Source organism: Diceros bicornis, chromosome 24 (assembly GCF_020826845.1).
Source record: "Diceros bicornis minor isolate mBicDic1 chromosome 24, mDicBic1.mat.cur, whole genome shotgun sequence".
Taxonomy (NCBI): Eukaryota; Metazoa; Chordata; class Mammalia; order Perissodactyla; family Rhinocerotidae; genus Diceros; species Diceros bicornis.
In genome coordinates, this window is record NC_080763.1 from 51,933,191 (window position 1) to 51,959,497 (window position 26,307).

At 46.4% G+C, this 26,307-nt stretch overlaps 1 protein-coding gene and 1 gene segment (V, D, J or C); both read right to left on the bottom strand.

The window, feature by feature from the left end:
* Window positions 1-824: 824 nt before the first annotated feature.
* Window positions 825-16,259, bottom strand: LOC131421240 (immunoglobulin heavy variable 4-38-2-like). The segment is given in 3 exon segments: window positions 825-901; window positions 15,792-16,109; window positions 16,194-16,259. Coding segments are annotated over 3 exon segments (441 nt in total).
* A 4,395-nt stretch (window positions 16,260-20,654) lies between these two features.
* Window positions 20,655-26,307, bottom strand: part of LOC131421241 (immunoglobulin alpha-2 heavy chain-like) — a 32,596-nt gene continuing 26,943 nt past the window's right edge. The window contains exons 4-5 of the mRNA XM_058567922.1: window positions 24,301-24,483; window positions 20,655-20,812 (exon numbers count right to left, since the gene is read on the bottom strand). Coding sequence (XP_058423905.1) covers window positions 20,655-20,812; window positions 24,301-24,483 — 341 coding nt within the window. The remainder of the gene's footprint in view (window positions 20,813-24,300; window positions 24,484-26,307) is intronic.

Consider the following 26,307-nt stretch of genomic DNA (forward strand, 5'->3'; position numbering starts at 1 on the left):
ATTAATACATATATCCATTCATATCTATTGATATGGCATCTCTTTGTTATGCTTATAGTGTGAAGTTCCAAAATTATTTTCTGCATGTGTATTTCCATCTATTCCAATCCCAATAAACAGGTATATTTAAGGCATATGTAGTGCAGTTGAATGTCAATGTCATTCTTTCCAAATATACTATTTCAGTGTGAGAAGGTATTTATTTCTATGCTGTGTTGGTTACTTTCACATTAAAGCCATAACAATAGTTTTCAAGTATAAGTGATGTTAATAAATTTAATAAATGATGAGATAAATCTTCACTTTTAAGTTTTTATTCTTTATTAGTTGAATAAGCACATTGTAAATTTCATAAATTGATAATAGAATATTTCCAAGTCAAAAAGTTTCTTTTCTTTTGTTTTTTTGGATGGACTCACCCTGAACTAATGTCTGTTGCCATTCTTCCTCTTTTCTTTTATTTCCCAGAGCCCCAGTGCGTGGTTGCATATCCTAGTTGTGAGTCCTTCTATTTCTCCTATGTGAGTCACCATGACAGCGTGGCAACTGACAGAGGGGTGGTGTAGTTCTGAGATCTGGAAATGAACTGGGGACACCAAGCAGTGAGAGCATCTGGGCTGGCTCTAAAAGGTTTATTTTCAGATGGAATTCTTATACAGTCGTTTTCAAAACAAACTCTAGAAGTTATGAGGTTATCAGCAGTCCCGAGGGCTGTAGAATGTCCAGCAACAGGGAACTGGAATCAATCTAGGATTTCCAGGACACATTCACTCTTGAGACCTGCTAGAGCGAGGTCTGAAAGTTTAAAAGAACACGAGGGGTTTCTACTTCAGGATCAGATCTCTAGGGACCCCCACATTGCGTACCGGGGGCAGCATGCGCAGCAGATGCCCACCCTGCTCTACAAGGAGAAGGGTGTGGGTGAGGTGGAAAGTCCCGTCTGCAGCACCTAGAAAAGGCGCCAGAGGGTGGGTGGTTTGCAGCTGCAGCAGGGTGCTCTAAGGAGCACCGGGAGCCGCCTGGGCGTGGCTGAGGGCAGTGAGAACGAAGAGACGTGAACCCATTGACCGACATGGAGAGGATGATGTGGACTGAAAGTCTAGCTACTCCACTGTGTGGACAACGGGGAAGACAAAGGCTCTGAGCAAAGATTGATGCAGGAGAAACTGTCTGAGGTGTAGACCACCAGGAGCCAACATGAGCCCTTAACGTGGTGTTTGCTCTCCATGCAAGGGCGATAAAAGCACAGCAAAGAAACACAGCACCATGTTATGCACCAAATTTATATTGAGAGAAGTATTGTTTATCGTACACCTGATAGAGCATAGGGAACACAAATTCTCACATGACACTAAGATTGCAGTGTGGATACTGATTTATCATCACTAAAATTTTATGAACAATTATTACAAGAAGCCATCTGAAAAATGAAGGATTAAAAGTAAAATGGGATTCATGTTCTAAATTGACCTTTAAAGTTGAGAGAAACCAGGGAGTTACAAGGAAGAAACAAGAAAATATCATGGGGAAGAATTTTGCTGGGCAAGGACAGGAAACACCATGGACTGAAAGGAAACCTCAGCCTCCATTGAATCTGCACTGAGATGGATGCTGAGTGCCCCCTGGTGGTCCTCAGTGCCCCCGATAGGCGCGAGCTCTCCTTGTGTTCCTGAGTGCCCCCAGTGGTCTCCAGCTTGCCTGGTGGTCCTGAGCCCCCTTGGAGGTTTCTGAGTGTGTTTGGTGGGTCCTGAGCACCCCCTGGTGTCCTGAGCGCCCCCTGGTGTCCTGAGCGTCCCCTGGTGGTCCTGAGCCCCTCGTGCAGGGAGGATTGTGTCTGGGCTCACACTGACTTCCCGTCACTGTGTGTTTTCCACAACAATACAGGGATGTGTCCTCAGTTCTCCGTCCTCTCAGCATTAAAAAAAGTTGGCTCTTGGAGATGTCCCTGGTGATGCTGCCTCAGGATTTAAGAGTGGGGTTATAGTTTGTGCTTCCATCACCTTATATCATACCTACCAACTCCAGCCACTTTCCTGGAAGCTGGCAGGTCCAGCTCACACCAAAGCTGGTTAAACAGTATCTAGAGACAGAGCAGGAGGAACAGGGTCTGTGAGAGCATCACCCGGCTGGGTCCCAACTCCTGCAGCTGCTCCTGGGGACAAGGAGTAAAACACACCATGAACCACATGACCGGGTCCCTTTCCTCAAATCCCTGAGACACTCCCAGCTGGGAGCTGCCACCAGGCAGAGGAGCACCCCAGCACAGCCATGCTCCTGTGAAGGGCTCTTGTCAGAATGAGATGGGCTACTCAGCCCAGGGCAGGCCTTTCAGCCTGAGACTGGTGTCTGCTTTGAATGCAGGAGGCTCTGAGGACATACGTGGGGGAGCAGAGGGGAGGTCTCTATCTGTCCTTCCCCAGGGGAGAGTGTTTTTCTTATTCACTTTAGAGGAACACAGGGGACAAAGCTTCTGGGACCGTCTCTGCCTGGTCTTCTCATTTCCAGACAAGCAGGAAGAGGGGTGGGTCTACAGAGGGAAGGGCAGGGGAATGGAGAGCAGGGAGACGTTGTAAATGGAATGACTTGACGTTCATCCAGAGGGTAGAGAACCGGAGTGTTACCCCAGCGTGTCTGCTCTTTCCTGCACATTCCAGTGGAGATCTCAGGATGTGGCAGGGTAGAACTTGTGAGGAGGGGCCTGTATTGGTGATGGGAAATATATTATTCAGAAAGGGCCTGGAATTGCTCATCTTCCCATGCAAGATTTGTCCTCAACTCCACGATTTTTTTTCTGACCTTGAACTGCATTTCTTAGGTGTAGCACACGTACACTTGTTCTATGCATTGTTCTCTCATAACGTCCTAGGGACAGATATTTGCCTGTCTGAGGGAAGAGGCCCAATAGGGACACTGTGTATCTGAATTGAGAAGGCGTTTGGGGGCAATCTTTCCCAATTGTGTTAGTCAGCTCAGGCTGACCTAACAATAAGCCACAGACTCAGTGGCTTGAACGTTATTTATCTTCTCACTGTTCTGGAGGCTGAAGTTCCAAGCCAAGGTCCTGGCAGAGTTGGAGTCTGGTGAGACCTTTCTTCCTGGTGTGTGGATGGCTGCCTTCTTGTGGTGTCTTCACGTGGACGTTCCTCTTTGTGCAAGTGGAGAGAGAGAGAGATCTTGTGTCTCTTCCTCTACTTATATGGACAACAGTCCTATCGAATTAGGACCCCAATCTCATGACCGCTTTTAGTTTTATTTATCTCCCTAAAGGCTTTATCTCCAAATAGGGTCACATTAGCGCCTCAGGCTTCAATATACACATTTGAGTGTTGGTCCCAATTCAGTCAAGAACACAAATCAGGGGATGATGAGAATCCCTAGGATATTTTGTTTGTTACAATGGAAAAATAAGTCATAGAGAAACTTGAAGAAAAGGCCCTAGTGACTGGTCGTATCTCATTTGTAAACAAAGAAATGTACTCCCTCCTCTCTCGCCTGCAGTGATATGGTGAAAAATTGGAGCCACAAGAACAAAGTGAGACATGTTCCCAGAGGCAGCTGAGAGGTTGAGAGGAGAGGAAATCCCTGATCACAACAGGAAGCTCCTCCCCATTCCCTCCCTCCACCTGCTTCTGACCAAGACCCTGTGCTCTGTGGGTCCTGAGCGCCCCCTGGTGGTCCTGAGCACCCCCCGAAGCACAGCCCCTCCTGTCTCCTGCAGGGAGGTTTGTGTCTGGGCTCACACTGACTTCCCCTCACTGTGTCTCCTGCACAGTAATACACAGCCGTGTCCTCAGCAGTCAGCGAATTAATTCAGCTGCAGGGAGAAGTGGTTCTTGGAAGTGTCTCTGGAGATGGACTTGCTGCTCTAGAGGGATGGGTTGTAGTAAGTGATACCACTATAGCTTATTAACCCTATCCACTCCAGCCCTTTCCCTGGGGGCTGGCGGATCCAGTTCCAGCCATAATAGCTGCTTGTAATGGAGCCTCCAGAGACAGTGCAGGTGAGGGATGGTGTCTGCGAGGGCTTCACCAGTCCTGGGCCTGACTCCTGCAGCTGCACCTGGGACAGGACACTTGGGGACAAGGAGAATCAGTCCTGTCAGTCACGTGGAGTCACGACCATCCCCATAGAGCCAGATCTGACATCTGAGACGCTCACCTTGGGGAGCCTTCACCAGGCAAAGGAGAAGACCTAACAGTCTCATCTTCTTCTAGACCACAGCTGTGCTTTCCCCAGACACCTCAGCCCTGTCTGAGGAGAGAGTTGTGAGCTCCCACAGCCAAAGAGAGGATTTTACCCTCGAGCCTGAAGAGAAATTTGCATGTGGGGAGACTTGTCCTTATAAAAGTGGCAGGACTGAGATTAGTGTCCACAGTCCTTCTAGGGACGCTGTGGGCATCTCTTCTCTTTCCTGTAGGTGACTTTTGAGTCTGTGATGTGAGGACACTTGGGATTTGAGGCTCTTTTTAAACTGATTTGAGGACTCCCCATTTTTATGAGACCAGAGTTACCTTCCTCCAGGCCTGCACCCCTCCTTCCCCACCTTGGCCCCAGCCTAACTCTCCACCATCCACTCAGGATCTGAGTCTTGACTCCCCCATACTGAGCCCAGCACAGCTCCTGCTCTCTTTCCCTGTAATCTCTTCTCTGATGTGGTTCTCATCAAGCTGAGAGTTTGTTACCTTGTTGTATTGTTGTGATACATGAGTTCCAGGTGGGTCTTGTGCTCCATCCATCTTGTGCTCTTGGTATCAGAGAAGACACCATATGTTGAAAACTTCAGGTGGCCCCACAGGTATCCTTGATCCAACACTCACCTGAAGCCAGCATATGATTACACACTCGATGAGATGTGCCCCACCCATGGTCCGCATTTATTCACCGTTAGTCACATGAGCAGGAATGTGAAACCCCAGCTGCCTTGTCTCAGGGGTGACAATTCTGAGCCATGTCCACCCTGCAGATTCCCTCTGCAGGGCAGAATGAGGCTCCTCTCCGGGGATTTGTAGTCATGACACCTGTGCTCATCTCCTTCCATTTACCTGCACTATTGACCTCACACCCTTGAGTTTTTCTACTGGGAACAAGTCCTAACAAGTTGCTAGTACAAGAATCCATTTCTACAATTCTGCAACTCAGAGTTGTACCAATAAATAGGCAATTAACAGAGGGAGAGAATGTGGGCCGGAGGGAATTGTTTTATAGAAAAATGCTATAACGATTATTTTAATATAGCACAGAATCCTTCTGTAACTAGGCAAGGAGTGGACAACATTCAAACAACCACCTTGTCAAAAATGATCGGGGGCTTCCCTGGAAGGTATTGGGATCTAACTTCAGTTGTCTGATTGGAAATTGCACAGACAACATTCACAGTCCTGAAGGCACAGGCTGATAAAGTAAACGTTGAGTGAGACGAGTAGACTCCACACACAAATGAAAGAACATTGAGGGGCCACTGCAGAGACATGTCATGGGTTTTGCATCATGGTTAATCACCTCATAGAAATGCATAAAAATGCCCAGAATCACTACCTTTTTTGAACTTATACTTTCATACAGAAATCCATGTTTTCATAGCAACTTTGGCATATATGTATATATAATTGTGAAAGAAGGGAGAGTCTTCATGACCATATTCCTCTCCCATTGAGCGCTGTGACATTGATTTTATCTGAGTAGCTACGTTTTCCACGTAGGCAGCCAGGAGATGCCTCGTGCTAGAAGTTGGAGACTGTGTAATTTTGTCCAAAGCTCTGTGCACACACTTTCCTTAAGACAGCCTACAATATAGGTCAGAGAACCCTAATTTCATCAGAAAGACACTTTTAAATGGACAAAATGTAAAATTAAAAACAAAGGCTATGTATTTTAAAACTGAGCATCTTCCAAATATGGAAATGAGGATGGCACAGGAGAAATTGTCCTCAGTATCTAGAAATTTTCTCAGTATCTAGTGTTATATGAGAATTGGGGCTCAGAGGCAGGAGAATAAAGATGGGACCAAGACATTGATGTGCTCATAGGAAAGGAGAATGTAGACTCCCACAGGAAACCCCTCACTCCCCAGCCTACCTCTGCACCTACCCCTAAGTCTGGGTCCTATGTTCAGAGTGTCCAGAGCACCCCCTGAAGACCAGACCACCCTCAATGGTCTTGATGCTCCCTCTTCCTGGTGGTCTCAGGGCCCTACCTCTCAAGGTGTCTTAGGGTCTGGGATGTTGAGCAACAAGAGGTCTGTCCTGGTGTGTCCTTATCACTGTTCCTCTACTCAAATATTTGTGATTGTTTAAATCTCATGTAGTGACCCTTCTGCCTAGCAGGATCTTCCTCGTGTCCATCATCCGCGGTCCTCCTTCAGGTAAATCCCTGTCTTTCCGTGAGGATTTACCAATGAGTCTGCTGTCCTTTGGTCAACAATACTCAGTACAATTTGTATTGACTAAAGAACCTACAAACATTAACTTCCCAAACTTGAGACATTGATTATCTTGATTTCATTCTTTAAAGATTGTAACCTCTAATCCACCCCAGCCACTCAACCCAGGAGTCCTACATTAGATTTTCAGTTTCATTAGCTACACTAAGTTATCTGTCTATTTTTAGAAAGTATCCGCTACCCATAGCCATTGAAAAATCACAAAGCTAAGACTGACTAGAATACATAATTTTGAGACAAAACTTTTTGAATATAATTTTATTAATATTAACATATAAGCATGACAATTAGACTTGCTGAAGTATCATATTAATATGGTAAGCAAACAGTTATGTAAGCAATGTCATAGTCAAGTTAGAGGATACTTCATTCACCGCAAAGAAACACAGTGTTTCCACTTCTTTCCAATCCCTTTTCAGTTCCACAGCCCTCGGCAACCCCTGCTTGTCTTTACGTCCGTTTAGTTTTGCAGATCCCACAGTGTGTGGATGGAAACAACCAGTGTGTAGACTCTGGGGTTGGATTCCTTCATGTAGGGTAATGCACGTAAGAGTCACCCATGGTCTTGCATGCATTGTTTTTTGCTTAAGTCACCTGTAAATATCTGGGTGTTTGCGTAAACATATCTTTTAAGTTTTTTTTATTGAGATATTATTGGCTTGCCAATAATTATACATACTTAATGTGTACACCTTGATGAGTTTGGAGATAAGTATACACCCACGGAAACATCATTACAACCAGTAACATCAACGTAATCATCATTTAACATAAGACCTATCCTCTTAAAGAAACTTGATGTAAACAGTACAGTCCTGTTATGTGTATGCACTGAACATCAGGTCTTCTCTCCCCAGTTATGTAACAAGAATTGGAGTGGTTGGGTCATGTGGCATGTGTATGTTATACCTTACTAGAAAGGGGCAGAATTTCACAGAGTGGGGGGCATCTTTGCATTCCCAGCAGCAGCACCTTGCTCCATTCTAGTTCCCAATTAATATAGGGGAATTGATTACATCCTTTATCCTCTGGTACAAATCATGGGGATGCCTTGAAAACATCGTCATACCTCAGGGAGCTCCTTGTTCAGAACTCCTGAGCAACCAGGACACGAGAACCGAGATTCCTCTCTAGACCCTGGGTTGAGCTACTGTCTGTTATTGGCTCAGGCTTTAGGCTTTGATTTTGGGAGGCTGTATCACTGTGTGCTGTGTGACAGCATCTATAAATTAGTGGATCTAGTTTGTGAATTCTTCTGGACCTCTCACTTGATCAGTTTTTATTCGTTCACATAGTAGATAAACTCATGTTTATCCAGGATACAATGTGGGTTGACTAGGGTATTGCTAGCTTCATAAAACACAGATCTAAATGGGTGAAGTAGCTTACATGATATAGTGAATTAATCCTGTTCACCTTTGAGGAGGGATCCTGGACCATCCCCATGAGTAGTGGATATACAAATGTTCTTCCGGGGCTGGCCCGGTGGCGCAAGTGGTTAAGTGTGCACGCTCTGCTGTGGTGGCCCGGGGTTCACTGGTTCAGATCCTGGGCGTACACCAATGCACTGCTTGTCAAGCCATGCTGTGGCGGCATCCCATATAAAGCGGAGGAAGATGGGCATGGATGTTAGCCCAGGGCCAGTCTTCCTCAGCAAAAAGAGAAGGATTGGCCAATGTTAGCTCAAGGCTGATCTTCCTCACAAATAAATAAATAAATAAATAATGTTCTTCAGAATAAAAGAGGAGGCTACTTTTGTGGGAAGATCAAAATGCTCCTTATTCTATTCAACCCAGAAAGAAATTCCAACACTTGAGGTTACCAAATTAAAAATCTCTAATCTTCTCATCGCATCTACTCTGTTTCTAATTCTTTTAATGCATATATCCTCAAATATGGAAAGACATTACATCAAAGACCCCTTACATAGGTCTAAAGCTAAAGTCACCAGCAGAACCGACTACACAATTTCAGGACCCCGTGTAAAATAAATCTGGTGTCCACTTTTACAAATTAAGAATTTAATGACTGTGAGAACAGAGCATTACACTTCTAAGTAAGGCACAATTCCTGTTTTTCAATTCTTTCCTGTTGAATAGCTTTAAAAGACTCCCAAATCTTTAGCCTAATTCTGCAACAAGAAAGTGTCTATTTTTTCTTGTAATACCCATTGGGTCTGATTCCATCAGATGTCCTGGTAAGGGATTGTGGAAGTGACATGTCCCCTAGTGGTCACTCTGAGCCATGCAGGCTGCATGACGGGCACATGATCAAGGTTTCTTTCCACTCTCCAATGACTTCGGGAGGAAGAGCTCTTATTTAAGGTCAGTGCTTTGTTCTAAGATGAGAACAGAAAGATGAAGACAGACAATGAGAGCACCGTGCAGTGCTTATAATGTCTTTTTTAAGTGTAAATATCAGAATATAGCTTGCTGATTACATGTGTGCAAGTTTTTATGTGGTTAGCTTCTTAAGTGTACAATCCAATTAATACTTTTTAGAGAATTTGAGTATAAAGAAAATAATATTTTTAAAATGTTTATACTGAGAGTAACACTCTATTGTTCTCTATTCTTTATCCGATATCTTTAGTACACCTAACTTTTTTGCTTTTACTATATTATTTTTTTCCTAAATATATTCCAGTTGTAGATATCTCTCTCAGTTTTACTTCATGTCTTTTCCATAAATTTGGCCCACAAATACTTGACTGTACATCGGGGCTGGTCACTGAGACAGGAGTGGTGACCAGCACACCCACTCCATCCCCAGACCTTTCTCACCATGTCCACTCATGTGGGGTCCAACACGATGCTCTGTAGCTGATGAGTCCCCTGGACGTCCTCTGTCATAAGGTGCACGAGCAGACGATGTGCCCCCACTGACACTGGCCTGCCTTGTAGTGGTGCCTGTGTGACCTTGAATCACGGTATGTGACACACGGACTCAGCAAGGCAGATGAGGCCAGCCTCACACCACCCAAGTGCAGCCTGCACTGGGCGTCCACGAATGGACAGAGTCATTAGACAGGTGCTAGGAGAGGAATGGGGCACATTAATGCCCAGATCTCTATTGACCCTCCCTTCTGAGCCTGGTGCTGTGGGGAGAGCTGGGAAGAGTGAACAGGGCTCCAGCCCATGGAGCTCAGGGTATAGGACAGACTCAGCGAGGATTTAGACAGTAGAAGGCCGAGGGTGAGGTTAGGGTGGGTTTCCACAACCACCCGAGTAAACAAGGAGCAAGCGATTAAAGCCTTGTGGGAGAGACAGAGACCCAGTGGTGCAGAGGTCCTGGGGGGGCCTGATCATAACCCCGTGGGGTCAATAGGTGCCCATCTGAAGGAAAGGCCCATGTGGAGACAATGTGTGCACATGGGAGTAGAGAAACTGAGCTCAGCACACAGGTCCATGGACTGTGCTGGTGCCGCTGGTTGTGGGAAATGCAGCCCAATGACAGGGAAAATGCGAGCCCTCAGAATGTTCCACTGTCAAGAAGAAAAACAGGACTTCCAGGAAGTTGGGGAAGGAGAGGTCCCCAGTCCCTGGTGATGTCTCATCTGCACTGCTACTTCCTCATTTGTTGACAGCAGTGATAGAATGAGAAATTAGAGGAAGAACTAAACACGCATCATCCCTGGGGGCAACTGAGAGCTTGGAGAAGAAATCGCTGATTCCAGGAAGAATTCCCTTCACACCTGATTCCTGCACCTGATCTGTGTGCTCGCTGAGTCCTGAGCGCCCCCTGCTGGTCCTGTGCTCCCCCTGCTGGTCCTGAGCGCCCCCTATTGGTCCTGAGCGCCCCCTTCAGCCCAGCACCTCCTCCAGGGAGGTTTGTGTCTGGGCTCACACTGAATTCCTTTCGCTGTGTCTCTTGCGCAGTATTACACGGCCGTACCCTCGGTGGTCACAGAGCTCAGCTGCAGGGAGAACTGGTTCTTGGACATGTCTCTGGAGATGGAGATGTGGCTCCTGAGAGATGGGCAGTACTATGTGCTACCACCATAACTTATGTACTCCCATCCATTTCAGCCCTTTCCCCAGGGCTAGGGGATTAAGTTCCAATCATAATCACTGGTGATAGAGAATCCAGTGACAGAGCAGGTGAGGGAGAGTGTCTGCGAGGGCCTCACCAGTCCTGGGCCCAACTCCTGCTGCTGCACCTGGGACAGGACACCTGGGGACCAGGATAATCAGTTGCTGTCAGTCACGTGCAGTCACCAACATCCCCATAGACCCAGATCTGACATCTGAGACACTCACCTTGAGGAGCCGTCACCAGGCAAAGGAGAAAACCCAACAGTCTCACCTTCTTCTGGACCACAGCTCTGCTTTCCCCAGAGACCTCAGCCCTGTCTGTGGAGAGAGCTGTGAGCACCCACAGCCCAAGAGCGGATTTTATCCTAGAGCTTGAGGAAAAATTTGCATGTGGGGAGCCCTGTGCTTATAAGTGGGGAGGGACTGAGGTCTGGCTCACCCTGGTCGTCCCAGACCCCTGCATGTGTCTCCTCTTTTGTGTTCATGTTCTGTGTAACCCGGGAAAGGAGAGTCCTTGGTATTTGGTATTTGAGCATCCTTGGAAACAAGTCAATTTTGGTCCCGCTTTCTGAGCCCAGAGCTTCTTTCCTTCCAGACCCTCCTCCCTCATGCCCTTTCTTGATCTCAGCTCGACTCTCCCTCATCCACTCAGGTCCTGGGTCTCGCTTCCTCAGTGCTGAGCCCAGCACAGCTCCTGCCTTCTTTGCCGGTACACTCTCCTGTGGTGGGGTCCTCATCCCCTCTAGGCATTGTTACGTTGTTACACTGTGGTTGTTCTGTGAGATAGGGACCAGCTCTGTGCTCCACCCATTCTGAGCATTTGTGATTTGAGCTGGACTTTATAGCACCTCAATCACCACCAGCACACGGCATCTGCCGTGAATTCTGGGTTAGCTGTTGTTTCCAGCCTGTCTTATTTTCTCGCTTTTGCTCACAGAGGCAGAGAATGGAGCTCAAGGGAGGCCCTTGTGGGGTCAGACATGACATCCACGTACACACTGTGTCCTGGACATTTATCCACAACAGGTCTGTGCTTTTCATGGATAATCTCTCCTGAGGGTAGACATAGCAGGAGGGAAGGCAAGATTCTAGATTGAATATGGAGTCAGCAAACATGATCTAGATGTGAAAATCAAGGATTTACATGTTTGTAGTATGAAATAGGGGGGTGTGGTGATACGGATCTATTACAGAATAGATGAAGGGTCATCGGGCACAACCAGATTTATTAATATGTCTTAGAATGAGTTATGTGTGTTGACTCAGCCTCACCTGGGACTGACACTGGGCTCAGGGAAAGAAAGAGAACTGGATACTGGTCGGGGGGGAGAATAAAAAATAACGAAAAAGCAACGTAGAATTTGACCCAATTTTAAATCCCAAACTTACTAAAAAAATTTATACCAGAAAGAGAAAAGGATGCTGATTGTCTTTGTGCCTCTTCTACACAGGCTCTGCGTTGCAGCTTGTGAAGGTGGTGTTTTTCTCTGCAGAGGGGACTTTCTGCCTCTTCCGCCTCAGTTAGGATTGTCGTTGGCTGCAGGAGTTCCTCTTATCCAGTTGTCAGTTCTGTCTCAGGGGTAATTTTTTGAAGAGTAGTTGTAAATCAGCTGTGTCTGTGGGAGGAGGGGAGCTCAGAATCCACCTACGCCACCATCTTGACTTCTCTCTCCACCCATTGCCTTAAAACACCCCATAATCAGCATGGGTGTTCTGACCTGAGGAGTAACGGCTTTAATTAAAATTGCTTTGGCACTTACACATTGACTTGACAAAATAGGGTTCTTTGGCCATACCCCATTGTAAATAGTTAATTCAGCCCAATGAAAATGGAAAAAGGACTTTCAAGGATTTACACCCATTTTAAAAGAACTGTTTACAACAGGGGTGATTATCCCACTGCTTCTCTATTTAGCAACTGGAAGGAGGCTGTTCTTAAATTTGGACTGAATGAATGGTGTCTCATTAATTCTTACTGCAACCTACTTCTGTGGTCCTACACATTGTCCCCAATCCAATCGTGTTGAAATACAGTTTCTATTCAATAAGCAACTGTCAGATATTTTACCATTATGTATTTCAATAATGTATTCTATTCTGTGCCCCATCAACATCCTCTCAACCTTAGTTTAACAAATTTATTGAAAAGAAAACCAATCCCTATCAGCATATATACACTATAAGCACTCACGATGTAGTTGAAACTACACTATTAGCCTAGAACTATTATCATGAGAAAACTGATATGTTATTTTCTTTAATAAATTAATATTAAAAGTTATGATGTTTGTGAACATTGTGAAGATGAAATTCTATGTTGACTTGTGTTCATCTTCTTATGCTTGTACTTTCTCTTGACAAATAAACACAATCACATTCATTTATGTTGTTAACTTTGTGCAGTTTTGACATATGTGCTCTCTCTATGCACAGGAGAGTTCCTGTAACAGGTCCTCCCAGTGGCAGCTGCCCCACAAGGCAGCATTCTCCTGCACTTGTGATGACAGTGGATCATGGAACAGCCTTTTCCTCCCCACATGACAAGCCCTCCTGGGAGACATGAGGCTGACCTCTGTGCTAATTCCTTTAGTGAGAATTCTCACCACCTCAGGTCAAGTGCACTCTCTATTGTTCTTGGGTGGACTGTGGTGCGCAGGCACAAACCCTTGAGAACTCAGTCACCAGTGTCCTGATCCTCATCAGTCAGGACAATGACCTTCTTTGTCACAATGTCTACCCACATGACAAGGGCTCATCATCCTGGAGTCACCCCAGGACCCCACAGCATCCTACACAATGATGACTCTACCTAATGAGAGCTCACCAAGCCCTGCTGGCATTTTTCATGGGTTTTACATGAATGAAATGTGTTTTAATTCTGAAAAAGAATGAAGGGAAAAAGGAAAGATTGCAAGCAGCCAAATAGAACAAAAACCTCTGAAAGAACCCTATTAAAATTTGGCCCTAAGTTGTCCTATTGTGCCCTCCTAACCTGTGACACACAATGAGGCGTCATCACCCATGACCCTGGTTCTGAGGCCAACAAATCTGCAGAGCTCGTGGAAGACAGCAGAGCCTCCCTCACAGAGAATCCAGGTTTTCCTACTTGAAATGAGGACACTTGTGTATCTCCAATCAGACTCGGGAGCTCCTCAAGAAGGGACATCTCTCTGTGAGGTGAAAGATGTGCCTCAATTTCCACCCCAATCCCCCATGGTGGAGGAATACAAATCTGCGAGAAATATTTCATAAAGTACATGTGGTTTAGAGCCAAATGCTTGTTCAATAAATGAAATGTGTTCTTTCCTCATAGTGATTGCATAACACGAAATTAGTGATTTCGTCATCAGGAATGAAGGGAATATACAAGAAAGGAGAGTCAGAGAGAGCAGTGGAGAGAGGACCAGGCAGTTCCTGGACAAATGGTCATCTGGGGCAGTCACTTCATGCAGCAGTGAGTCAGCCCCAGGGTGCTGTGTCATCCTGCTGGAGCCACAAGGACACAGTCCACGGAGACCTGGACACAATCCCACAGAGCTCAGAGCACAGGGTGACCATCCTCAGCTCTCCCCAAAACCACAGGTGAGGGAGGTGACACTGTGACAGTGCGAGCAGAACAGGATCACTTCTACATCCAACTTCCATATTGACAAAACCATCATGATATCCAGGCTACTCATGTGCACTTGCATTTCCCAGTGGAGTCCATGCACAGAGGACAGGGGGAGGGTTCTGGTCAGTGGAGACTGAGAAAGTCCCACCAGCCTTTCCCCCGTGCTGCAGGATCCACAGCCTGAGCCACACATGAGTTCCAGGTAAGGGGTCTGCCCCCAGGATTTAGGAACCACATCCTCCAATTTGGGAAGCAGAAGGAGAAAAGAGAGATGTGAGAGCAAAGACCAGGGAGGAAGAGAATGGACTAGCAGAAAAAGAGAGACCCAGATCAGTTCTGAGTCTGACGTGCACAGTTGCACCTGAGGCGGAGGGTCAGATATGACATATATTAGGTTCTATAGGTCACTGACCCTGGTCCAGACTCTCTCTTGGCTGTAACCTGACACCCACAGACCATTCTATTCAGGGAATCCCACTGAGGTCACTGTTCTGAGTCTGAAAGGAAAAGAATGACCAGGTCCCCTGAGCTCTCTCAGGACTCTGATCCTGGTGACCACAGGCAGAGTCATTTCTGCCCCTACAGGTGAAACTATGCTTTTATGCTCATATTACAAGAAACTTTTCTAATTGAAGAATAAGTAATAAGCACAGAAACGTGAATCTAGAGAGGTTCCCTGAGAAACTTTTAGAAGAGACACCACAGACCCTGACAGGAAACCAGCCCTGAACCTTCTCTGCACCTGCTCCTGGGGCTGACTCAGTGCCTGGCGTCCTAAGCTCGCCCTGCAGCCAGCCCCTCCTGTCTCTCTGCAGGGAGGTTTGTGTCTGGACTCACACTGACTGTCATTGGGGGATTGAAAGCACATGAGACCCTCCTGTAAGCGGAATTGCTCACTCTGCTCCCACCCCTGAACCAAAATTAAAACCCTCAGCAGGTCTTCTTCCCTGGCTTTGTCAATTCATTTATTCTGACTCGCTGAAAGGTCTGCCCTGCTCTTCCCAGAGATTGCAATCATGAACCTAATAGATGCTTCATATTCCCTTAGTGTGTGTGTTTGTCATCAGACTGGACATCCACACCAAGTCCTGGTGTGGAGCCCTCTGCCTTTGCAGGGTGACAACTGCTGTTGGTGCCATGAATGTCGTGTCAATTAAATCACTGCCACTGGGGGTCTTTGTTCTCTTACTCTGGAATCACAATGCCTCTGTTGCTGGATGTCCAGCCTGCACTTTATTCTCCTGCTTGCTAGCTGGCTCGTACACTGAACTGAGCTGTGCTGTGCTGTGCTGTGCTGTGCTGCATTGTTGAGTCCAATAGAGTCTCTTTTATACATTTAGCTGGCTGATATAAGAAGCTGTGATAAATGGAATTTATGGGCAGGAGTAATCAACTGTAAGTGAGTCTCTGCCTTTTCTGCATGTGAGTATAGTTTTCTCCTGTTACAACAGATGTTTCTTAGTCAGAGACTGAAGAGGTAAACATAGAATCATGAGTCCAGAGAAGTTCCCAGGAGAAATTGCTATACAGTGATGAAGTCCCAAACCCTGACAGGAAAGCAGCACTTAACCTCTATCTGCTCCTGATCCTGGGGGCGAAACACAGAATTGATGGGTCCTGTGATCCCCCTGGTATAGGGAACAGCCCCTGCAGCCCAGCCCCTCCTGTTTCTTGCAGGAGGTTTTTGTCTGGGCTCACACTGACTTCCCCTCACTGTGTCTCTTGCACAGTAATACACGGCTGTGTCATCGCCTGTCACACTGTTCAGCGTTAAATAAACTTGGCTCTTGGAGGTGTCCCTGGTGATGCTGAGTCGGGACTTCAGAGTCGGGTTGTAGTATGTGCTTCCACTCCTCCATATAACACCGATGAACTCCAGCCCTTTTCCTGGAGCCTGGCGGATCCAGCCCACATTATAGCTGGTTAAGGAGAAACCAGAGACAATGCAGGTGAGGGAGAGGGTCTGTGAGGGCTTCACCAGGCCAGGTCCCGACTCCTGCAGCTGCACCTGGGACAGGACACCTGGGGACAGAGAGAAAGACAGCGAGTCAAGTGCTCAGATGCAGCGTCCCCATATCTCCATGTCTGAGTCCCGGAGTCACTCACATCTGGGAGCTGCCACCAGAAAGAGGAAGAACCACAGGTGATTCATGTTCCTGCAGATGAGATCCATGATCCAGAAAATATGTTCAAGGGTGAGGCGGAGCCCGAATTTAAGTGACTGTGTACTTTGTTTTCATCTGATGACCCTAGTGGAAATTTGCATAAGGGAGGTGCCTTTCTATGAAAAGGAGAAAGAATCTAGGAGAGTCCTTGTCTCTGGCGCTCCCCTGGGAGGGGGATGCTGACTCTGCCTTCAGAGAACTCAGTCTTCTCTGCGCTGCCCCTCACCATGCCCAGGGCCTTTTCTTCCAGTCCAGGGAATGTGCTGAAGGATCTGCTCAGGAGATTGGATGAGGTCAGGGGTGAACGGCAGCTTTGGGAATAGAGTCACTGTGCCCCTACTCCCATGGAGATGTAGGTATCTTCATTTATCAAATACCCACCTCACATCCAGAGTCCTCTAAATTGTCAGACTTCCATTCCAATCCACTTCCCCTCTGCATTATCTCGTGTTTCTTTAATGGATATTCAAAATTCAGGGATATCAGCTAAATGTAATTTTCACATTGTATTCATACAAAGCTGGGTAGATTCCAATGTTTATCGTAATTCATAACAGCTTTATTGGCTCATTTAACGGAAGTGAACATTTCTTCACCAGAAACAGCTTCACTCATAGGCATATTCCATCGTTGCTCTGGAGGTAGATTTATTCATAACACTAACTGTGCAGTTTATTATTGGGACAAGGTACACATGTCTGCTGAGATGGTCATCTTTCCCAGCACTGTTGTCATGGCCAGTAGAGAGCTAATCCTGCTTTTTTCCTGTGCACAACTGAGTGTCTGCAAGAACTCTGTGAGCCTCAGGACTCTGTCCCTTGGGGTGGACACTGAGGAATTGCCAGCCCTTCTCAGGACCACATACAGACAGCTGATGAAGCTCCTCAGCACTCTCTATGTTGGGCCAGCACCTGGTCTCAGGGGACAGTCTCATGCATTTTAGAAGTATCTATTGCTTGCTCTCTGTGTCACTGCCAGTGAATTCTGAATTCAGTGAACATGGTTCCCACTACATTGGGTGAGAGAACATGCATGATCCTCAGAAATTCACCCTCACCGTGACTGGCTTACAGAAAGGAAAGGCTCATATGGCCAGAATTATCAAGCAAGCAGTTTTTCTGAAGCAAGTTCTTTGAAAACTCCACCTGAGAGTGGCTTGCCCAAGTCCATAGGTCATATAAGTAAATAGTATGTGACCCCAGCTGCGATCACATAAGTAACTAATAGTGAGCAGAACACAGGCCCTAGATAACAGCTGAGTGCTCTGGTCTCCGTTTGAGGACCTCACATCAGCTCTGCCTGCAGGGCCCATGGCCGTGTGGGACAACCAGGCATGTGACTCACTTCCTTCTGCTCACCCTTCCTGCTTCACAGAAAATTGCAAATGGGGAGCTTGACTTTACTAATTATATAAAAGTATTTGATGATTTTAGAGAATAAAGAATATAGAGATACAGATTGGTTAATTGAGAAATGATAAAATTTAAATAAATAGAAATGACATCAGGAGTTCTCTTTGGAAGATAAAAAAGCAAACACTGACAGCCTACTAATTTCTATCCTCATGCGAATAGATCTCATGCTAACATATATATTGAAACCTGTGTGTGTATGAGAGAGAGAAACAATGATGACATTTACATAGTGTATTCATAATTCATAAAGTCTTTAAATCAGTACAGGAACCTGGTACTCGAGGACCATGCAGGATGGAGAAAACAGCCTGAAGCACTGAGGCCGTATCTGCCTCCGCCTTCCTCCTCCCTCCCATGAGGAATGGGGGTTTGCATGGTGGGGCGTGGTCCTGGGGACAGGGACCCCTGAAGAAGCCTGTGTGATGATGGATCTATAGGTCCTCAGGTTCTGTGGGAAAAGAATGCCAGGGATTTAATTTCCCACTCACCATTTATTCTTTCATAGAGCAATCTGTCCTCCTGGTGAATAAAGGAGCAGGTGGGTTTGACTTCAGGTGTTATTATTGTGTTTAATATTGTTGTCATTTCCATTGTGCCTGGCTCTCATGACAGCAGTGATCTCAGATCAGAATGTTGTCATCATTACATCAGTTGTGTGTGGGTTCAGTTCATAATTCCAGCCACACTCAGCAGATGAAGAAAATACACATGTTCCTGGGTGAGGAGGACACTGAGTGTGAGTAAACGAGAGCTGTGGTTTCATCAGGCTGCCCAAGTTGGGATTTCCATGTGGGAGCCGACTTTCACGTAAATGGGGTAATGTGCACGAGGCTCCTTATTCCTGCGGCTCCCTCTGGGAGGAGGGTCCTATCTGTGCCCTTGGAGAACTCAGCCTCTCTCTGGGGCTCCCCTTGACCAAGACCAGAGTCCTCTTCTTCCCATGCAGGAAATGTGCTGAAGGAGCTGGTGAGGGAGCCCGATGTGGGCAGGATGGGGACTGCTTTGAGAACAGCCCCATCCTCCCTCTACTCACAGGGATGTTGGTATATTTATCAAACGCCCGCCACAACCCCAGGTGCTCCAAACTCTTGCACAAACATTCTAGTCCATTTCCCTAATCTGTTATCTCATGTCTAAAGTATTGGATATTCAAAAGTTTCAGGATGGCAGCTAAATGTAAAAATAACATTGAATATAGACAAATCTGTGTCCACTCCACTGTTTATGATAATTCAAAACAGCGTTACTGGCTCACTTAACTTGAGTGAACACTTCTTCACTGAAACAGCTTCATGACCAGGTGTGTTCAATGTGGCCATGGACTTGGATTTACTCTTGTCAACACGTCGTGCAGTTTACTTTTGTGACAAGGCAGACATTTCTGCTGGAGGGTAGTCATTACTATCATCATTGAAATGGCTGGCAGCCCCTAATCTTGCTTCTTTCTCTACACAGCTGAGTGTCTGCAAGATCACTGTGGACTCAGGACTCTCTCCTCGAGGGAGAAGATTGAGAAATGCAAACTCCACTCAGGACACAAACAGAGACAGATAGTGGGGGCCCTCAGCTCCCGATATGCTGGGCCAGATCACCAATATGTGGAGTCACTGTGTGACTGTGAAGATATGGCCCCCCACCTTGTGTTTTTGTCTGAAAAGATATACATTGGAGATGGTGGTGGTAACTTTATATGTAAACTATGTAATAGGATGGCAGTGCTGTTAGATGTTGTCATCACTACCAATAGTGTTACCTCCCTGGGATCCTTCTCATTTTTTAGGGACTTGAGTTGTTTTCTATCCATAATGTTCATTTATCTCTATTTTCCACTCATGTTTTATAGTTGTTAAGTGGAGTAAATATTCAAACTGTATCATTTTATGTTTGACTTCTGACACCTTAAGGCTCATCCTCCTCTCTTCTCCTTCTGCCCACACATAGGAAATCTGATAAGAAAGCATGGGCTCTCCCCCTTTGATGCTGGAGGGAGATTCAAACCAACAAGACCTCCTGTGAGCAGGACACTTACTGCTCCCCCCCACCCTGAACCACAATAAAACCCCTGAGCCAGTCTCCTTTCCAGGCTCTGTCAAACCATTTCTGACTTGGTGAAAGACTTGCCATGCTCTCAACACACACCTCAATAACAGAGATAACAAAGATTTTACATTCTCTTTGTGTGTATGAGTGGGCTCGGTTGACTCAACTTCTATCTCAAGCTGATCGGATTCTTTCTGCATTTTCATGTTGTCAACTAAAAGCGATGCTGTGAGTGTGGTGTTAAAACAAAAATCCCCACCGCCAGGGTCTTTCTCCTCTGGAAATGGATTCAAAATGCCTCTGTTGTCCGATGTCCAGGCTGCACTTTATGCTGCTGCTTGCTGGTTGGTTGTACACTGAGCTGTACAGAGCTGTATTGTTGACTCCAACAGGGTCTCTTTTATAGATTTAGCTGACATGCATCATAAGTTTTGATAATTAATTGGAATTTAAGGACAGGAGTGATCAACTGTAAATTACTCATAGCCTTTTGTGCATGTGAGTATAGTTTTCTCCTGTTACAACAGATGTTTCTTATTCAGAGAATGAAGAGGTAAACACAGAATCATGAGTCCAGAGAAGTTCCCCTGGGGAAAGTGCTATAAGGGGAGGAAGCCCAAGACCCCGACAGGAAACCAGACCTTAACCTCCATCTGCTCATGCTTCCAGGGAGAAACACAGAATTGGTGGGTCCTAAGTGCTCCCTGGTGTCCTGAGCTCCCCACACAGCCCAGCCCCTCCCGTCTCCCTGCAGGGAGGTTTGTGTCTGGGATCACACTGACTTCTCCTCACTGTGTTACTTGCACAGTAATACACGGCCATGTCATCGGTGGTCACAGAGCTCAGCTGCAGAGAATACTGGTTCTTGGACGTGTCTCTGGAGATGGAGATGCGGCTCTTGTGGGATGGGTTATATGATGTACTACCACTATAACCGATGTATCCTATCAATCCCTGCCCCTTTCGTGGGCTTTGGCGGATCCAGTGCCAGTAGTAATAGCTGCTTGTGATGCAGCCTTGGTGACAGCACAGGTGAGGGAGTGGGTCTGTGATGGCTTCACCAGTCCTGGGCCCGACTCCTGCAGCTGCACCTGGGACAGGACACCTGGGGACAAGGAGAATCAGTCCCCGTCTGTCACGTGCAGTCACAACCATCCCCATAGACCCAGGTCTGACATCTGAGACACTCACAATGCACAGCTGTCACCAGGCAAAGGAGAAGACCCAACAATCTCATCTTCTTCTAGACCACAGCTCTACCTTCCCCAGAGACCTCAGCCCTGTCTGAGGAGAGAGCTGTGAGCTCCCACAGCCCAAGACTGAAGAGAAGTTTGCGTTTCAGGAACCCTGTCCTTATAAGTGGGGAGGGGCAGAGTCGGGCTCCCCCGCTCCTTCTGGGGACCCAGTAGGGCGTCTCTTCCCTTGAAATCACTCAGCATGTAAGTCTGGGAAGGGGAGTTCTTGGTTGATAAGATGCATTGGAATCAAGTCAAAGAACATCCTCGGGTTTCTGTTAAGATAAATGGTGGATGAGATGAGTAGACTACCTGTCATAAGTCTCATGCACCTTGAAATAGGTGTTAAAAGGGAACAGCGTTTTTCTAGCTACCTTCTGTTACCCAACACTTTATTATATCAATAATTGTCAAATTTTTATTATAGTAATTTCATATACGAATAAAATTTTGATGCCTACTTTGGAGTAAAAATAATCACAAAATAAATGATAGTCCTCAATATTTTATTATTTAAATTTAGTCACGTATGACCTTGCCTAGATCTGAGTAACCACATCCCAAACCCAGGCTGGCTGGGGGGCCCTTGATCCTTGATGTTGGAAGTCTTGTCATTGTATCTATGGCTCCCTGAGCGAACTCTTCCCTAACGTCACCCTCTGGCATGTTGCAGAAAACCCAAACTCATTACATCCGGAATAACCACACTTTTACACGGATAAAAGACTGAAAACAAGAAGAGTGACTGTGCATCTGTAAAATCCAGCATCTTTCAAATGTTGGAATGATTATGGAAGAGGATTAACTGAGCTCTTTACTCAGCCTGGTATTATCAATGAAGTTGGTGTTCAGACGCAGGTAAATGCCAAGGACTCCTGGCATAGATTCGCTCACAGGAAAAGGAATGTTAACCCTGAATGGAAGCCCCTCAATCCCCAGCATCCCTCTGCCCTGCCCCTGGGGCTGAGCCCTGTGGTCAGAGGGTCTGAGCTCCCCCACATAATATATAAAGTCCTAACATGTTGTTGACACAAACTTTCATCACGTGTGTGGTTTGAAAATGTGTTCTCCTAGTCTACACTTGTCTTTTCATTCTCTTAATGGTATCTTTGGTGGGACAAATGCTTTTAATTTTAACAAAGTCTAATTTATAAATACTTTCTTTAAAGAGTCCTGATTTTGATGTTTTTTCTAAATGCTCCTAAGAAAATTGTCAACTTCCACTGTCTTTGGCATGGAGAACACTGATATGAACACGGGGACACTAACACTGTTAGAGTCACATTGCTTGGATTCCTTCATGTCATTGAACTCTGATCTGCTGTGGCCCTCTGACCAGGAGACCAAATTTCCTGCATGAAGTACTGATTTGCTTCAAAGCTTAATTCATTTGATTGGACTGTACAATGTGAACTTCCCTAGAGTATGGTAGCATAGATAATCAGACTAACCCCTGAGAAATTGTATCATTTAAACATCAGGCAGATGTGGAAGAAACATCAAAGGCTGTGACGGAGACACTGAGCAGAGATTCCAGAAGAAACCATCTGAGAGGTTATTTCAAGAAAAAGAAAGTGGCCGGCAGGGACTAAGCCCACAGAGAGGCTGTGCAGAATGAGACATAAAGAGGATCCACTGGAACTGACATGAGAATGTTAGTTATTCCAGTGAGAGCACTTTGTAGAGGTGTTTGTGTAGAGCTAACGTCTGAACAAGTGACACAGAGATGGACCTTGCAGGACATGAAGACATGGAGGGTGATCAGCTCTCTCAGTTTGTCTCGGGCGAGCAGTGGACACGTTACACTTAAGTGGGTGGTGGGGAATTTAAGGAATGTTCTCCAGTGCAGTTGCTAATGTAACCACCCAGGGGATGCTCAGGTCCAAGACTGCAGAGGTGAGGGTGTCCCCTACTGGTCGCTCTGAATCACGGAGCCTTCATGACCCTAGGGTCCTATCAGATTCGTGTCGATCCTCCAAAGACTTTGGGCTGGAAGAGCTCAACTTCAGGGTCAGGTTCTTACTCTGTGAAGAGGAGACGACAATGGGGACATGGACGATGAGGCTGTTGTGAGTCACTTACAATGTCCTTATTAGTGATGGAAATGGGCCTGGCTCTGGGTGATTTGGAATTTACAGATTTTGTGGTTGGCCCTTGAATTGGACGGTGAAGCCAAATGACAGTGTTAGAGAGTGATGGTGAGTGCAATGAAGTGGCCGGAAAGCACTGTTTCTGAACGTGATTACTGAGAGCAATACTTGTCTAAATGCATATTCTCCCCTCTGTGCAAACTCACAGTTGGAACACTCAGCTCACCTCTGATTGCTGCTTTTCAGTTTTCCCCTGAAAGTCCTTTCAGCTGTGATTCTTCCTCTGTCTCTTCCATAAATAACTGGCCCTGGAAGGATTTACATGTGTATATGGGCTCTGTTCCCTGAGGACACTGGGGTGACCAGGCCACCCAGCCTGTTCCCTGATCACAGTGACCCCAGCTGTCCGTAAACATGTCCAGTGTGGTGCTCTGCAGATGGTGGGGCCATCTGAACAGCTCTGACATGAGGCACATGCGTCAGTAGAGGTGTCCTGAGGTCAGCAGCCAACGGTGACCCCACCTGACACAGGCCTGGTCTGCACCAGAGCTTTCGTGACCTGAAATTCCATGTGTGCATGACTCTTGGGCTCATCAGGAGGCTGATGGCAGCTTCAGATGAGGTATCTGTGACCGGCCGTGGTGTATCCATGGATGAACACATGAGATGGATATTAGGGGGTGAAGGGGGTCAGGTGCATTGATTGTAAAACTTTACTGAGCCTCCATTCTGTGCCTCCCACTGCGGGGAGAGCTGGGAAGAGTGAGCAGCTATACCCCTGTCTGAGGGAAGGGGCCCATTGGTCACTGATCTGTGTTGTCTGAGAGCCAAACGGATGAGGTGAGCACACGGGGAGTGTGGGTTTGATGGATGCTTCTCTTGGCAGCAAATGCTTCCCAATCACAAGGTTGGAGAGAAGCCTCAGAGTGATCTGCTTTTCTAAAGAAAGAAGTTGGGTCACATTGGAACCTGGTGAAGTATTGATCCCCAGTGACTGGAAACATCCTGTCTGGAAAAAGAGAAGGTCATTTGCTTCTTCTTCTCCTGCAGTGAGAATGTGAGAACACAGAGCCACAAATAACAAGGCCAAAGTGACTCTGGGGACATCAGAGAGCTAGAAGAGGAGAGAAAATCAATGATGACACAGAATGCCTGATCCCAGCTGCTCAGTGCACCTGGGGTAAGTTCCCTCATTCTCTACGTACTGCACTCCCTCTGGGATCCTGAGCCCCTCCTGCAGGGAGTTTTGTGTCTGGGCTCACACTCACTATCCCTCACTGTGTCTGTTGCACAGTAACACACGGCAGTGTCCTCGGTGGTCATGGAGCTCAGCTGCAGGGAGTACCGGCTTTTGGACGTGTCTCTGAAGATGTAGGTGGGGCTCTTGAGGGAAAGATTGTAGTATGTGTCCCCATCATAATCGATTTGCCCCATGTACTCCAGGCCCTTCTCTGGGGGCTCACGGGTCCAGCTCCAACCAGAACCACTGGTGATGGAGTAACCAGTGACAGCACAGACGAGGGAGAGGGGCTGTGAGCTCGATAAATTGTTTCATTGCAGTTATTATACAGCCATGCACTGGTCGATGGTGGGAATTAGTTCTGAGAAATGCACTATTAGGTGATTTCATCATTGTGCAAACATCATAGAGTGTACATACACAAACTAGACTGTATAGTTTACTACACACCTACGCTTGTGGAACTAATCTTATGGGACCAGTGTCATATATGCGGTCCATCATTGACTGAAATGCCATTATGTGGGACATGTCTGTAGTTACATTCCAGCCTTGTACTCCATCCATCTTATGCATTGGTGATTTGACAGGTTGTTATGTGATGATAACCCGATGGGACCTTGGGTATCTCATTATATCACACATCTGAAACCCACCTTTCCTTCTTTACACCCTGTCCACCCTCAGGCCACACCCTCAAAGTTCTTATGTATTTTCCATGGACTGTGATTTTCTTCCACCCCTAACATGCCCAAGTGTGTCGCAATCATCATAACCCAGTTCCTGAGGGCTGAGGTCACATCCAGCCCAAGAATTTCAATTGTTTGAGGGGATCAGGGAGGAAGATCATCTGGACAAGTTGGACACTGTGTCCCAGATGGACAGGACCTCAACTCTGCTGCTGCTCAGAGACCCGGGGCTCTGGGGAGAGACTCCTGTGAGACCAACACAGAGAGGGTCAGACAGCCACACAAAATGAGTTGAGCTTTAGAACCCTCACTGGGATTGATAAGCCAGAGCTCAGAGAGTCAGAAGTCAACAGGCACCAGGTGGGAGGGAAGAACATACTGGACAAGGATGGAGCTCCAGAGCTCACTCCCAAGGAGGCTGCATCAGGAAACAGCCTGGATGAAGACGGGGTCGGTGCATCCCTCGGACAACTCATTCTCAAGGTTTAGGAAGGAGCATGGACATTGTTTTCAACGTCCCCTTCCCCAAAGGACTCGGATGCTTCTAAAATGTGAGAAGTTCCAATAAATTTCAAGATGTTCCCTCGTGCTCTGAATGCAGCCTCCTAATGGCTTCTCAGGGACCTTGCTCCTGCATTTCCTCCCCTCAGCTCATCACTGATTCACACTTTCTGACATTTAATTCCTATTAGTCAATCTATCAGCAGTAGTAATGTCACACTAATAACATCAGACTTATGCAGTTGTTAAACCACATTTGTCATTCACAACCCGATCCATTCTTATCCTTCACGTCAAACTTAGAAAGTTGCATCCAGCCTCGAAATGATCCATCTTCCCAATGTTCTCTCCTTAAATTTAATCTCTGTTATTATCTCAGCAGGAACAGTGGGGGGATTCAAGCAAACTTAGATTCACACCTGTAATTCCCTGGGTTTGATAAGGGGATGGGTCATTTGTTAATAACTTATTTTCCAAAAAGACACATAGGCCCCACCACAATCAAGAGGATGGATCACAGGACACCATCCTGTGAGTCTGTCTAACAGTCACAGAAACAGCGAGGTTCTCACAGTGTGGGCTGGGATGGCACAGGGTGTCCTGGGAATTCCAGAAAGCCCAGAGGCTCATAAAGCTGCTGGCTGGGGGTGACTAGACAATCATAATCCCATGTCCCGGTGGGGCTGCAAACCAGTCCAGGTTACCATCTTCACTGACATCTACCATCACAATTATCTCCTAACTATTTTCATTGTTGTGGTCAACGTGGTCCTTCTAAAGCGTAAATCAGGTGATGTCATCTCTCTACTTGTAAACTTACTACAGGGTAAGATGCAAATGTATTC